This window comes from Eretmochelys imbricata, chromosome 2 (assembly GCF_965152235.1).
Source record: "Eretmochelys imbricata isolate rEreImb1 chromosome 2, rEreImb1.hap1, whole genome shotgun sequence".
Lineage (NCBI taxonomy): Eukaryota > Metazoa > Chordata > Testudines > Cheloniidae > Eretmochelys > Eretmochelys imbricata.
The window spans coordinates 214377893-214391922 of NC_135573.1; the positions used below are offsets into that span (position 1 = coordinate 214377893).

At 37.7% G+C, this 14030-nt stretch overlaps 1 protein-coding gene across 1 annotated transcript in view; it reads left to right on the forward strand.

Moving 5' to 3' along the window:
* Nucleotides 1-14030, forward strand: part of AGMO (alkylglycerol monooxygenase) — a 277979-nt gene that overhangs the window by 104316 nt on the left and 159633 nt on the right. The window contains exon 5 of the mRNA XM_077809367.1: nt 3172-3267. Within this exon, the coding sequence (XP_077665493.1) occupies nt 3172-3267 (96 nt within the window). The remainder of the gene's footprint in view (nt 1-3171; nt 3268-14030) is intronic.

Here is a 14030-nt window from a genome sequence, read left to right on the forward strand (position 1 = left end):
GATTTTTCCTAGCTCACTACTTACAACAGAAATCCATATATTTGTCATAGAGGGGGTTCAGAGTAGACTCATAAATATGAAGATGATCCTTAATTCCTCTCCACATCATCTATAAATACCATTAAATTACCCATGCTATCTTCAGGCAAAAGGAGATAATTAAACATGTCATGAGAATAATACAGTTGATTGCACCAGTGTCATTGCACTGGGCTCACCTAAATCTTACCTGCATGCTGCTTCTCCTGTGACCTTTGCATGAGGTGTCTTTTGAGAAGTTCCATGTATAAAAGGCAATAATTCTGTGCTGATTTATACCTTGTGTAACCTCTTGCATGGAGTGTGAAATATTACAGAACATGTCCCAAAGAATCCAACTCCCCTGTAAAAATGCCACCTCTAGCCCACTTTTATTTCTTTATAAGGAAATGGGTTCTTAAAAGTGCATGAAGTAAACAGTTCAAAGAAATCAACGAAAGAGAGAAAGTCACTTGGGAAAAAGTGGATGGTGTTTTGCAAACACAAGGTTATGTATTCAGAAAGACCCAAACAGTGGAACTATGGATTTTAATTCTGCTCTGTTTTACAATTAAATATTTTCATTTTGTTTTCATTTAATAAAACATTTGTGCCAAAATCTCAGCCTTTGAGGATCAGAGTGATTATAATAAAATTGCAGATTGTCTTTTTTCCTGATGTTCTAACCATTCTATGGTTTAATTATGCAGGAGCATAACATGAGGCTGCTTACATGAACGCACATAGTAACTAACAAAGTAGAAACATTTCTGTTGCTTGGAGGAGCAATGAAACAAAGCAATGGAAAACCATCACATGTGGCCTTTGTATTTATTGCTGTAGTTGAAGAAAGTCTGTGTTTTTAGAAGGACCTTATTGTGTCAGCTATGTGCAAAACAGACACCTTTTAGTGTATTTATTTCCTGTTGGAAATTACCCCCGAAGACGTTGAACGCTATATAAATGCCTTCTTTAACTTGACAGTACCAAGACAGTCTGAGTTCAGGATTCTTACTACCTCTATCAGCTGCTTCTTGTGGTGCTCCATCCATGAGTTTTTTAAAATGGCTTACAGGAGTCTGACAATGGACTTTGCCAGTTCTCCTGCATATTGCACGGTTCAGATTTTTAACAGTGAGGGTGGTTTACCATTGGGACAATTTACAAAAGGTTGTGTTGGATTCTCTGTCACTAGCACCTTTAAAATGAAGTTTGGATCTTGCCCACCTGCACTTAGTGTGAAGCCGTCTTGTCTGTGCCTGCTGTGGGTCAGCTCCCCGAATCTCCCAGTCTTTGACATCCCAGGCACTACATTCTATGCCTCCACTAGCTTCATTCTCTCTATACAGGTAGCGATAGACACAAACCAAGTCTTGAATACTTGGAGCATTCCCTGTAATGTCCAGCCCTTCCACTGAACACTCTCAAAATTATCAGGCACCTGCTGTTCCCAAAGGCATAGTACGCACCAGCTTGCAAGATTCAGCTCAGGGCCATCACTTTATTTAACACCACAGCACCTAGATATATTCATATATAAAACAAGAATAAGTTTATTTCCAAAGAAATACAAAACAAATTCACAACACGCTTTCTAGAGACTGAACTTAACTAACAATTTACTATCTTGTCTAAAGAAACTTATTTCACCCAAAGTTCTCCAGCATTTTCAACCAAGCCTGGTTGAGGCCCTTTTTCATGAAGCAAATTCACTGGCCTTTTATTTCCTCAGTGGAAGGTGCTAGGGTGACTCCTCTGTCCCCCTAAATATACTCAAACAAGCCTGTGATGTACACCTCCAGATAGGGTTCTCCCTTACTCTCTCCCTCAGCTTTTCTCTTTCTGTTCGTTTCTTTCTGAAGTCTTCAAACCCTTTATTTGCATTAATTTCAGACTAGTGATAGGAGACCCACTGTGAATGAGACGATACTCAATTAATATGTAAACGCTTAAATGGCTAAACATCTCTTTCCTGACAGAAAACCTGTTTTTCACCTTTACTGATGACTACTACCTTGACAGAGACTTTAAGAGCATATTTTCAGTATATACACATAATTCCTTACACAACATCCATACATGTATTTCACAATGATTTTGATGATGAGTGTGACACTGGCTTTTATATGAGACCTCACATGACATTCTTTGATGAATTAGAATGTGCATATCTGACTCAGGAAATACCTGTAACTCCTCTGCACCCTCTGCCAGTTAGCATTAAGAGATTCTTAGGTCACAGATATGCTCTGGGACTTATTTCAGGGAAGTTCTATGACCTGAGTTATTCATGTTAAACTAGATGATCACAATGGTCCCTTTTGACTTTGGAATCTATGCATAGGGAGCCTTTCTGTTTTGCCACCAAAAGTCTCTCACCTATGCACTTATCCATTCCCCCATTTTTTCTGAGATACATCTCCTGGATTTTATTTTGTCTAGAAAAACTTCTTTCCCTAGCCCTTACTCCATGTGGTTGTTGTTTCATACTATGTCAAGTGAAAAAAACAGTGAGGTAAACCCTATTTGCAAGGAAGGAAGACTATGAACTTTTTTTGGATGTGAGGGTCCCAGAGTTCTCACTTGATGACATTATTTAAAGAGCCATTTGAATACCTAATTGTGAAAACTAACATGAGATTATTCTCCCTGTATGACAGTAGTGTCTTTCCTAGGTAGGCAAGTTAAGTTCATGGCAGTATGACAAAGAGCGTGGGATATTTAAGATCAGCAAATACTAAAAACATGACAGCTGTTTTAATTATAGCACATTTTTATCATCGTTAGAGTCAGGAAAATATAGTAGTTATTGTCAAATATATGCTTATAGGAGTATTGTCTCGTGATCAGAATAAGAATTTTGGAGTCAGAATTCCTGGATTCTCTTACTGCCACTTGCTTGTTGTGTGCCCTTTGACAAGTCATTTATGTAAACTTTTTGTGTCTCCCTTTACTACTGCTAGTAGTAATATAACAGTAATTATTACTATCTATTATTTTTCTATAATATATATCTCACAAGAGGTGCTGTAAGGTTCAATTAATGTTTATAAAGTCCTTTGAGATCTCAGATGATATATAATTGAAAGTATTTACAATATATGAAAAATTTTGAATCATAAACACATGTATATTTTCTCTCTCATATTTCAGGTTTTCTACTTGCCTATGGCTCTTTTTATTCCTCCATCAGTATATGCTGTTCATCTCCAGTTTAATCTCCTTTACCAGTTTTGGATACATACAGAGGTAAATCAGGTTTTAAAGCCATACCTAAACAGTTTGCCTGGAGCAGTGTCCTGGAAATCCACTAGCAGCTGATTTATTGTGTAAGAAAAATCTTTGTCTGACTTCTTTAAGGAGAAACATCTGTTCATTTTTATTTCTTTTTCATAATATATATTGCAAAGTTTATAAGAAGCAATGAGGCCAGTTGGTCCCAATTAGATTTAAAAAAAAATTAACTGTAAAGAATCAAAACTTTTTACTATTTTAATACTATATTTTCCTATCTCGCAGCTTATTAAATATTTCTGGCTGATATTGAAACTGATTTCATTTCTAAGATACATATTTCAGTAAAAACAGTTAGAAAAACAATAGTGCTTAAATATTTAGTTTTGATTTGAAGGTCAGATACTGCCTTTCCCGGATCACATCTAAATTCTCAAATAAAAACACATTGTGTGATTGTCTAATCACTGTATTTGTGTGAGTGCACTCGCATGTATATACACATGTGCATGTTGGTGTGAACTATAGCTATGTTTTACATACTTATAAAAGCAATAACCCACTGTAATTAGTAAGTAGATTCCCACACTTCTCAGGTAGTTGAAAGGGGCTTGGCTTGAAGCCTTCTCCGTCACACTACACCCTAGATGTCTATGGCTATCCTGACAGGTTTCAGAGTAACAGCTGTGTTAGTCTGTATTCGCAAAAAGAAAAGGAGTACTTGTGGCACCTTAGAGTCTAACCAATTTATTTGAGCATAAGCTTTCGTGAGCTACAGCTCACTTCATCGGATGCATACTGTGGAAACTGCAGAAGACATTATATACACAGAGACCATGAAACAATACCTCCTTCCACCCCACTCTCCTGCTGGCAGTAACTTATCTAAAGTGATCACTCTCCTTACAATGTGTATGATAATCAAGTTGGGCCATTTCCAGCATAAATCCAGGTTTTCTCACCCTCTGCCCCCGCCCCCCCCCACAAACTCACTCTCCTGCTGGTAATAGCCCATCCAAAGTGGCCACTCTCTTTACAATGTGTATGATAATCAAGGTGGGCCATTTCCAGCACAAATCCAGGTTTTCTCACCCCCCCCTTTCCTGTGTCACATATGTGTAGCACGTAGCACACTGCCCTGTTGAGCTGTTGATTGTCTCTGCCATCAACTTCAGTTCTTTGGTTATGCTGCCTTTTGTTGTGCCGTTGTCACTCATCTTTGGCAATGTGTCATGATCATGTGTAGGATTAACGTTAGACTATGTTTACTTGAAGTGCATGGGATGGGCCATTGGTAAGTTGTTGCTGTTACATTGTCAGTGAAAGAATATGATATACTACTTTCCTGCTGATGGCCGCGCAGAAGCATTCTGCGAAGTGCCAGCATTCCATAGAACTGTATTAGTCACATGGCTCAGTACTTGTGGTGCATTTTGTTTCTTAAGCACTTAAAGTGAAATGGAGAGGTCTGTGCATCACTTACGTCCCACTAAGCCCTTAAACCCTTAATAGGATTTAAGAAGGATTTATATGGTGCATTGGCCTCATGTTGGCACTCTGCACAGGAGTGAATTTCACTCTTAATTAATAATTAGACCCCTTATTAGTAGATTATTGAGACACTAGAAAATTAGTTCGTCCTTTGGAATGGTCACAGTTCTTATACTTGGATCTGTTTAATGTATATATTATTAATACTGTTAATAATTATTAATAATTAGTAACATGTATTACATTTAGTATCAGCTTTGTTCGTAGCCCTGTTATGCTAGGCAATAGACAAACACAGTCCCTCACCTGAACACCTTAACAGACAAGACAGGAAAAGGGAGGGCAAAATGCAGAAACCAGTGGGCTATTGTCGCTTTCATTTATAACTGACAATATTGTTAAAATGTTGGTGTAATTGCTGTGAACGCGCACTATGGGCACGATCCTGCCAGGTGCTATTTCTGTGAGGCTTGGAGTGCTCTGAATTTTCCCTGACATTGACCAGAGCTGAGGGAGCTTTATGTCTATGCTTGTCTGTGCTAGAGAACTTTGGTCTTGCAAAACCCTTATGATGCCAGTTACACCCACAGAATTACTACCAAATGTGCAGAGGTTTTCAGCCATTGTTGGTACTGTACTGAGAAAAGCTAAACATGGGGTCAGCCACTGCTGTGTCAGTCTGCACCATTGCAGCGCTCGTCTAGAGAACGAGGACAAGGGTGGCAGCTGCAACAGTTCAGCTGGTTCTCCCGTTGCTGTATTACAGTGCCGTGCCTGTCTCTGGATCCTCGTAAAGAAACAAAAAGAAGTATTTTGTATATTTTGAAAAACAAGAAACTTCACAGGAAAAACATTTAACAAACCATCCCCCGAAATAAAGAACAATTTGCTCTCTTTCTCAAGCACTGACACCCACACGTGTCATTGCTCACTGTAATATGTTCCTGAGTGCCACGGCTACATTTGATCTGAGGAAGAGGAATGACCTCGGCAGCCTCTGCAGAGACAATATGAAGGTGTGACAGCCACCTTTGTGTCTGACAAACTGGGGATTGAACCAGGGATCTCCAGAGCCAAAAGCATGAGCTGCTATGGCTTGAACTAAAAGTCCAAGGCTCTCCAGGTGAAGCTGGAGCAGATTTGTATCCTCTGAGGATCAGGCATGGAGTGGGTGGGATCTGTAAATACACACACACACCAGTGGGTTGCAAAGGCAGAGTTCCTGGGGCTACATGCACGTATCTTCATCCAGAGCAGACACAACTGGAAGCAATATTGGATTAAACCAATGGGGCTGGCAGCCAATTACGAACAATTAGGAAGGAAATTGTATCCAATAATTTGTTAAACTATTTGTATTTTACCTGCTATATTGAATTATGTGACAACTGTTATAATAGACTTAACTAGTGATAAATATTAACTATTAGAGATGATTTATTTTTGTTTGATTTTTTTTATATTTTATACATAATTTTCATGAATCTTCATGAAAAATTGTTTTTTTTTGCCCATTCTAATTATCTTACATAGAATATAATTATATGAGAAGATTTATTATATTGTATGAATTTAGGTCCAGATACTGCAATAAGAACTCTATGAACAGACGTGTGTCCTTGCAGAGCCCCATTTCATGGTTTTGCATCTGAATGCAGAGCCTAATGAGAGTACAGGCCTCTCAATACAAAGTCAGGGCCTAATATTGTTGCCAGCTATGGTCCTGTAAAGCACCTGCTGCAAGTAGCCATACCGGGAACTGTGGGATAAGTAATCCCCATGCAGTTCTACTGTAGTGGTTGGAAGGAGTCCGGTGTGGAATCACATATACACATGAAACTACAGGGCTATTGTACTCTTAATACACCACTGCTGTTCCACCAGTGCAAATTGTAACAGTTCAGTTCTCCAATGTAGAGCACTTCCCTATCAAGTCCAAAGTTTTCTTTTAGAGACATTACGCATAAATGTCTGCAAAGGCAGGATTAGGCCCTAAGTAGACACGGAGAAAAATACTATGAAATCTTAATTTTAAAATTCTTGTTCGTACACATTATGTTTCTCCTTAAGAAAAACAAAATATGCCCACTCTGTTGATACTGTTTTGTTCCACAATTTTGAAAGATCAGTTTAGGTTATGCACTTAATATTAGTACAGGTTGTGCACTAAGGACAAACCATTTCAAATTTAGTCAAACAAACAAACAAAACTGAAATGATTTTTGAGTAATAGGAGAGAGGAAGGAAACTGACTTGTGATGGAGGTTTTTTTGTATAACTTGCTGAGAATTAAATGTCTATTTTTTCAAATTCAGTCATTTAAAAAAAGATAGAGAAGAGATCCTTCTGCACTGAGACTTTGTGTGCCACGTTTCAGTCTGGAGCAAACGTTTATAGCTCAGTCTGGAGCAAACTCCAACCCTTCCCCCAACTTGAACTTAGTCTTTCCATTATTACATCACATGATAAATGAGGTTGCTTTCAACATCATAACTTTCAACTTTATCTGTAGTCCTAGTTTCTGACCAGCTTTTCAACCAGAAGAGCAAACGGATCTATTTTAGTGTAAATCACACAGCTCATGTATTTTTGTGACAACAACATACAAAGTCCCGAGGGTTAAAAATGTCCACTCTTTGCATCCCAATTGGACTAGCTCAGCCCTCAGATTCCCTGTCCATATTCCTCCAACCTAGTAGGTAGGCACTTACATTTGACCTTTTATGTAAAATACCTACAGTTTTTTAAGCATTATAAATCTGAAGACTATACTAAACTGTTCTGCTAGTTACAATAAAAAACAACAACCTCATACCAGAATCCTAATGGGCTGTTACAATGAATAAAGGATTCCTGCTGTTTCTAAAGAAAAGGTGCAGGTGTTACAGTGGCAGAAATGGAGGTAATTTTATTCAGATGTTGCTCTGTGACAGATGTGAACTATATATTTATATTCAATTGTGTACTTCCATTACAAGAATCTCTTTACGGAGGGTTATCTCTATTGCAAGGTTAAATCACGTACGCATGCTTGTCTGAAATGCTATCAGAAAGTCCCCAAAGAAGCCCTTTGTAATAGATAGATGGCACTCACATTCCTAGGATTCTGAAATAAATCTCATAATAGTGTGTTTAAACCAGTATTCATTAACTCATGTAAAAGACAAATGCTGAAAGAATGAAAATACATTTTTGTAATGCTGCATAAGGTAAAATGAGTCAAGGGAAAAAAAGGGCCCAGTCTAGCTCCATTTAAGTCCAATGGAGAAACTTATTCAGTAGGACTAAGATTCAGTCCTTAATGAATTGGTAGAAATGCCTATCCAATTAAACCATTCTCACCTGAAACGAAGAGAGTAAAACAAAATTACCTTGGTCCAAAAGCATTAAAATATAACTTTTCAATAGCCACAAAATGTTTCAGTCCAGCTACTAAGAGGCAGAATTACTTTATTTCAGTTTATTTTCACAGGTGATTCACAAGGTTCACATTAAACTATATCTTTCCATTATGCCTTTAATTGAGCCAATAAATTAGTCCTGTTTATAACCTGACTGTGGAATGCAGAAGCTAGTTTCTGTGGGTTTAGCTGTAACTCCATGGATGTCAAATGGTATTTGGAAAGCAGCAACTGAACTAATCCCTGTTAATAGTAATTGTGGTGACACATTATTCTTTGCCTGTTTGATCTTTGACATGCATTAGTTTCTGCTTAATTTGCTAATTTGGGGAAAGATTGTGAGTTGCTCCACACAGCCACGCATGGAAGTAAAATTGCCTAAGGCGTCTCTTAGTCCTCTGTGCTGTCTTCTTGCATCATTGGTCTGCATAAGGGGGGAAATGAAAGCGTATGGGGCCATTGCTACTAGCTTTAGGTGGGTGGAGAGAGGCCCACGCATGGCAAGGGTCTTGACTCTGCCCTGTGCCAGCTGCCATGGAAGGAATCTGCTACTGGTATTTGCCAGTTGTAAATTAACAGAGAGAAGGTTAAGGGTTTACAGTCTGATTACAGTCTGCAAGTATCTATATGCAAGTCTATAAGTATCTATATCTATATGGGGAACAAATATTTAATAATGGGCTCATCAGTCTAGCAGAGAAAGTCTAACACAATCCAATGGCTGGAAGCTGAAGCTAGACATATTCGGAATGGGAATAACAGTGAGAGTAATTAACCATTGGAACAATTTACCAAGGGTAGTGGTGCATTATCCATCACTGACCATTTTTAAATCAAGATTGGATATTTTTGTAAATGATGTGATGTAGGAATTATTTTGAGGAAGTTCTATGGCCTGTGTTATACAGGAGGTCAGACAAGATGATCACAGTAGTCCCTTCTTGTCATGGAATCTGTGAATCTATTAATGTCTTCCTGCCTTGGAGCTGCGGGGGGAGAGGGGAAGCAGGGAAGGAGTTGTGACTGTGTAAGACCCTTGCACAAAGCCCGCAGAGTGGCAGATGAGTCTAGGGTCGTTCAACAATGATGATTACAAATGTAATCATAGACTGATAGAAATTAGAAATGGATTGATCAGTAGGGCTAGTTGAAAATTTTCTGTCAAAACTGTTTTTCATCGGAAAATTGACTAACCAGTTTTATTTTGGGAAAAGTATTTGCTTTCTGCACAAAATTTTGCCTTTTGTTGAAAAAATGATTACCTGAAAACTGAACGCTTTCAGCCCCAAACTGAAATATTTAGGTCAAAAAAACAAAATGTTTTGATTTGGAAATGCTGCTGCAGTGTCTCATGGGAGTTGAAGTTGAGGCACCTCATGTCTCCACTGTCCCTGAACGGCCACACCACGCAACTGGACTGTGTCTCCTATGATGCATCATTCCCAGGGACTCCCATGAAGCATGACCTCTCCAAGGGGGGAGACCGTGGTGCTTTGTGGGAAATGCAGTTCAACCAAGGCTTATGGAGGAGAATGGGAGCATGAAGCACCTAAATTATAACTCCCATAAAGCATCACAGGGACATTTCCAAATTAAAATATTTTGTATTTTGCTGATATTTTTCACTACTCAAATTTGTTCTGTAAAACTGATTTTTTTTCAGGACATCTAGCCACCTGCCTGGCACTGTAGCATTGTTCTCTACTGTATGTCTTCTAATGCTTTTCTTTTCTCCAGGGGCCAAATTGTAGCCGATGTTTGCACCTATGAATACACCAAATGAGCTGCAGCCAAAGGGAATAGCTATGACTCCCTTAAAATCTCCAATAGATTATTCCATAGTATTTCTGCATGTGCTGTCTTTGGGCAGAGGGGAGAAGGTGTGGTAAGGCACGGCCTGTAGGCATGTGTGAGAGAGAGAGGTGTATGTTTAAGGCAAACAGATATTGCTTATATCATCTCAGGAAACCTATTTGGGACACAGATCTAATGTCAGCACATAAAAGAATCATAACATCTGACTCGGAAGGCAGCAATAGCATATGGAAAAACAGTAACAAAACATTGGTTATTAGAAAAATTACTCATTTATTGATCCCTAGATCCCAGTCAACGTGATCACTTCAGTATTTCTTTGTGAATTTTATTTTTCATATTTATACATCCCTTATCCACTCTGTCTTTAATACTCCCACTGAAGTCAATGGAAGTTTTGTATGCAGAATGATTGCATGAACAGACATGTATATAACTAATAATTCATTTCTGAAGTATTGTTTTAAGTAATCAGTTTCTTAATGGAATACCATCAGGTCAGATTGGTCCAGAAATGCGTTTGCTAAATAAATAAATAAAAACAAAAATAGCTTTGACAAAACATTAGGCTAACACACATGTTTCCATTTAAAAAAATATTTCCTGTGAAATAATAATAAAAATTCCCCAGCCATGTTTGCAGTCCCAACATTGAAGTTCTGTGCTAGTAGGTAAGAATCTGAGGGTGTGAACTTGCAAAGGCTTATGCATGTGCCTTAGGGCTTGTCCACACATGGAGCTCGTCAGGAATACCTATTGCACTTTTAATTCACACCCTTCCTTAATCCAAACTAACTTTCAAGTGTAGACAAGTCTTAACTTTATGCACTATGGTTTGTCCCAGTGAATTTAATGGTACTGCCGACAGTGAGTAAAGTTAAGCATGTGCATAAATCTTCACAGGTATGTGGCCTTCAAGTGGTATTGAATGAATCTGACTAAAAACAAAAGGGAAATTGACTAGGCTGTTTTATTGTGCAAGTTGAGAACTATGCAAAATGCAAAAAGTAAGTACAATATAAACAGTGAAAAATAATCTAAAGTAACAACATGGGTGAGGTAATATCTCTGTAGCTTGAAAGCTTGTCTCTGTCAACAGCTGAAGTTGGTCCAATAAAAAATATTACCTCATTCACCTTTTCTTTCTAATATCCTGGGGCCAATATAGCTGCAACAACACTGCATACAATAATCTAAAGTGTTATTTGTAAGGACATTTTAGATATCATTGTTAACTTGACAGTCCCTCTGTCACCTGAAAAGGCCACACATTTTAGTATTAGTAAAGAGATTGATAAATTCCAAGGATCAATCTGATAACTTTTGTGTAATCAAGATTGTATGAGAGTAAAATTTAGCTATTAATGGGAGATATGGAGCTCAAGTGGTGAACAATTAGTAAAGAGAGCTCTCCTTCTTGTCTAGTCTCAATAAGTTAGTTCCTTTAGCAGGGGGGAAAGTCCCTGTTTCTCCACAATTGAAGACCTGGGACAAGAAAGTCCTGCAAATAGGTGTGCCTAGTTCTGTTTGGTATGCCCAACAGAAACCAGATGTAGACAAAGAATGTCACTAAGACTGGAATAATTTAATGGTATCTGTCATGTAGAGCCTGAAAACATTAACATTATTGTAGTTTGATGTTTTAAGTTGTACCTCTCTCACCCTTATTGATTCAACTTTAACTGGGCCTCTTATAAATAGGCCACATCGCACTGTAGTTGCTGTAAATATTTTGGAATTGTGTTGTTTCGTGCAATCTTTTAAAACATCAGGAAATTACTTTAACAAACAAGTACACATTAAACTAATTACCATTGTGAGCTTGGTGCCTGGATGGATCATACTGAGAATGCCACACTCAGGACAGACTGCAAGAAATAGTGCAGACAATCCTTCAAACTGGTGGTTTATTCTATAATTAGATTCACCAAGCCAGTAACAAAAGAGCTTCTTTCATATCACAGTGGTTAACAAGAAGCCAAACACAGTGTCCTTTAGGTATTCCAGCCATTGGCTCCCATCTAGACAACAAAGTCTAACATAGTGAGACGTTATTAAAACCCTATTCACGGTAAATCAAGTTTTTCCAATCCTGAAGTATCAAGCACATTACTCCCCAGTAATGTGGGGAGTACAGTATGTCAGATCTTACCCAAATACACGCTTATAACCAATCCTTAATAACTAAATCTAAGATTTATGAATAAAAGGAAAAAGAAAGAAGTAAGTTATAAATGGTTAAAAGATCAATATATATAGATGACTTTCAGTGTTCATAGATCAGGGTCATAGCAGTGATGTTATATCTGCTGGCTTGTAAAGTCTCTCTGGAATCAATTCAATTGGTTATAGTCCAATAGGCAGTTCAGGTGTAGCGTTTGTTAGAGTTTTTTTCCATAAGAGTTCCAGGATAACTCAGGTAACTACTTGAAGACCTCTGTCCTATGGCTTAGATCTTCCCTGTTAAAATTTAAGCGGACCTAAGATGAAAGGATCAGGCCTGAGGCTTCTCTTTTATTGTTGAAGAAGGCTGGGCTCTGACAGGCCACTCTACACGTGGACTTTGATAAAAGTGAGCGGACATTTTGTGATCTCTTTTCAATGGGCCATTCAAACTACCAAGATAGTTCACAGGTGGTTTACTATGTGGAATTACAAGTTTCGAGGAGAGATGAGGACAGTAATATTATTATACCACAAGTTCCATCTAAATGATAATTTCCCCTTCTGATCTCCAAGTCTATAGAATAAAGTATTAAAGCATTATAAGATGGGAACAGGATTTAGTGTCTACAAGCTAATTAGATCACATTGTTAGATTTCTAATAGGATGCAGGTAAGCATAGATGCATTTAGCACTTACTCCTTGATTCTCTAACAATAACGGCAAATGGGTTAAAGATTCTAGGCTACTTAACATGGCTTTGATAACTATCTACAAGAAATGGCTCCCTTTACCACTGCAATACCCTTTTGATATGTCCTTAAGAGTTGCTTACAGGTCACCCAGTTTGCTGATTTTTTAATCCTTGCTTGCCCAGCATCAAATTGTATAAAGAAATGCTAAGCTCACAGAATAAAAATCAAGTCCCACTGACATTGTACAATTTTATATTTAGAGACCCCAGCCACATCAGACAGTCACAGCAAATCGACAGCTTATATTTTTAATACGGAAAAAAGAATTTAAAAAAACCAATGTAATGTGTGCTCCTGATCAGTCCAGAGATATGAGGAGATGTCAGGAGCTGTCTGCTTTCTCCCTCCCGGAGAGGGAAATGTTATATTTATCATAATGACGCTCACTCATGGCCTCTTTCAAAAATAGTGGAACTGGCAGAATTTCTCTAATTGATCTTTTTCTTTTCTAATTATTTTTCTGCTGGAAAAGAGAGATCCTTAACTGTAAGCGAGAATGGGTGAAAATTTTCCATTTTAAATATTTTGGAGAAAAAAATAGTTGTTTTTCATATATAAAATTTTTAATTTTATTTGAATTTCTGTGATTTTTCAACAAACTGGAAAAATGATGAAAATGGAAATTTATCATTTTTCAAACTACTAAAATTTATCAAGAACTGTTGGGTTTTTTGGTTTTGTTTTATTTATTTATTTCTTACTTTTCTCCTGCCCTCCTCCCTTCTCTCCCTTTTTGCTCTATCCAGTTTGCTCTTGGGGAAAAAAAAGTAGGAAAAAATGGAAAAGAGGGACGTTAAAGGGGTGAAAAAGCCAGCGGAAGAAAAGCTAAAACTAAAATTTATTTGCTTGTCAAAAAAGCATTTTTAAAAATTTTCAGTTTATGGTAGAAAAACAAAAAAACCCCCAGAAAACTAAAAATGTTCCGAAGTCCCTGTGGTAAAACAACTGGAAATTTCCAACCAATTCTAATGAAAGCCTTTTTTCAAAAATTGACTCTGGTTTTGAGCTGAATGAGAGTAAAGTTAGACTGACAATGTACAATGTAATTAATGTGGGAACATATTTTCTTTTACCGGGGTTTGTAGTTTGGTCTCTTGAATTCAGTTTTTTTTTTTTTTAATTACCGCAGTAACCAGTGAAAGAGATAAGAGG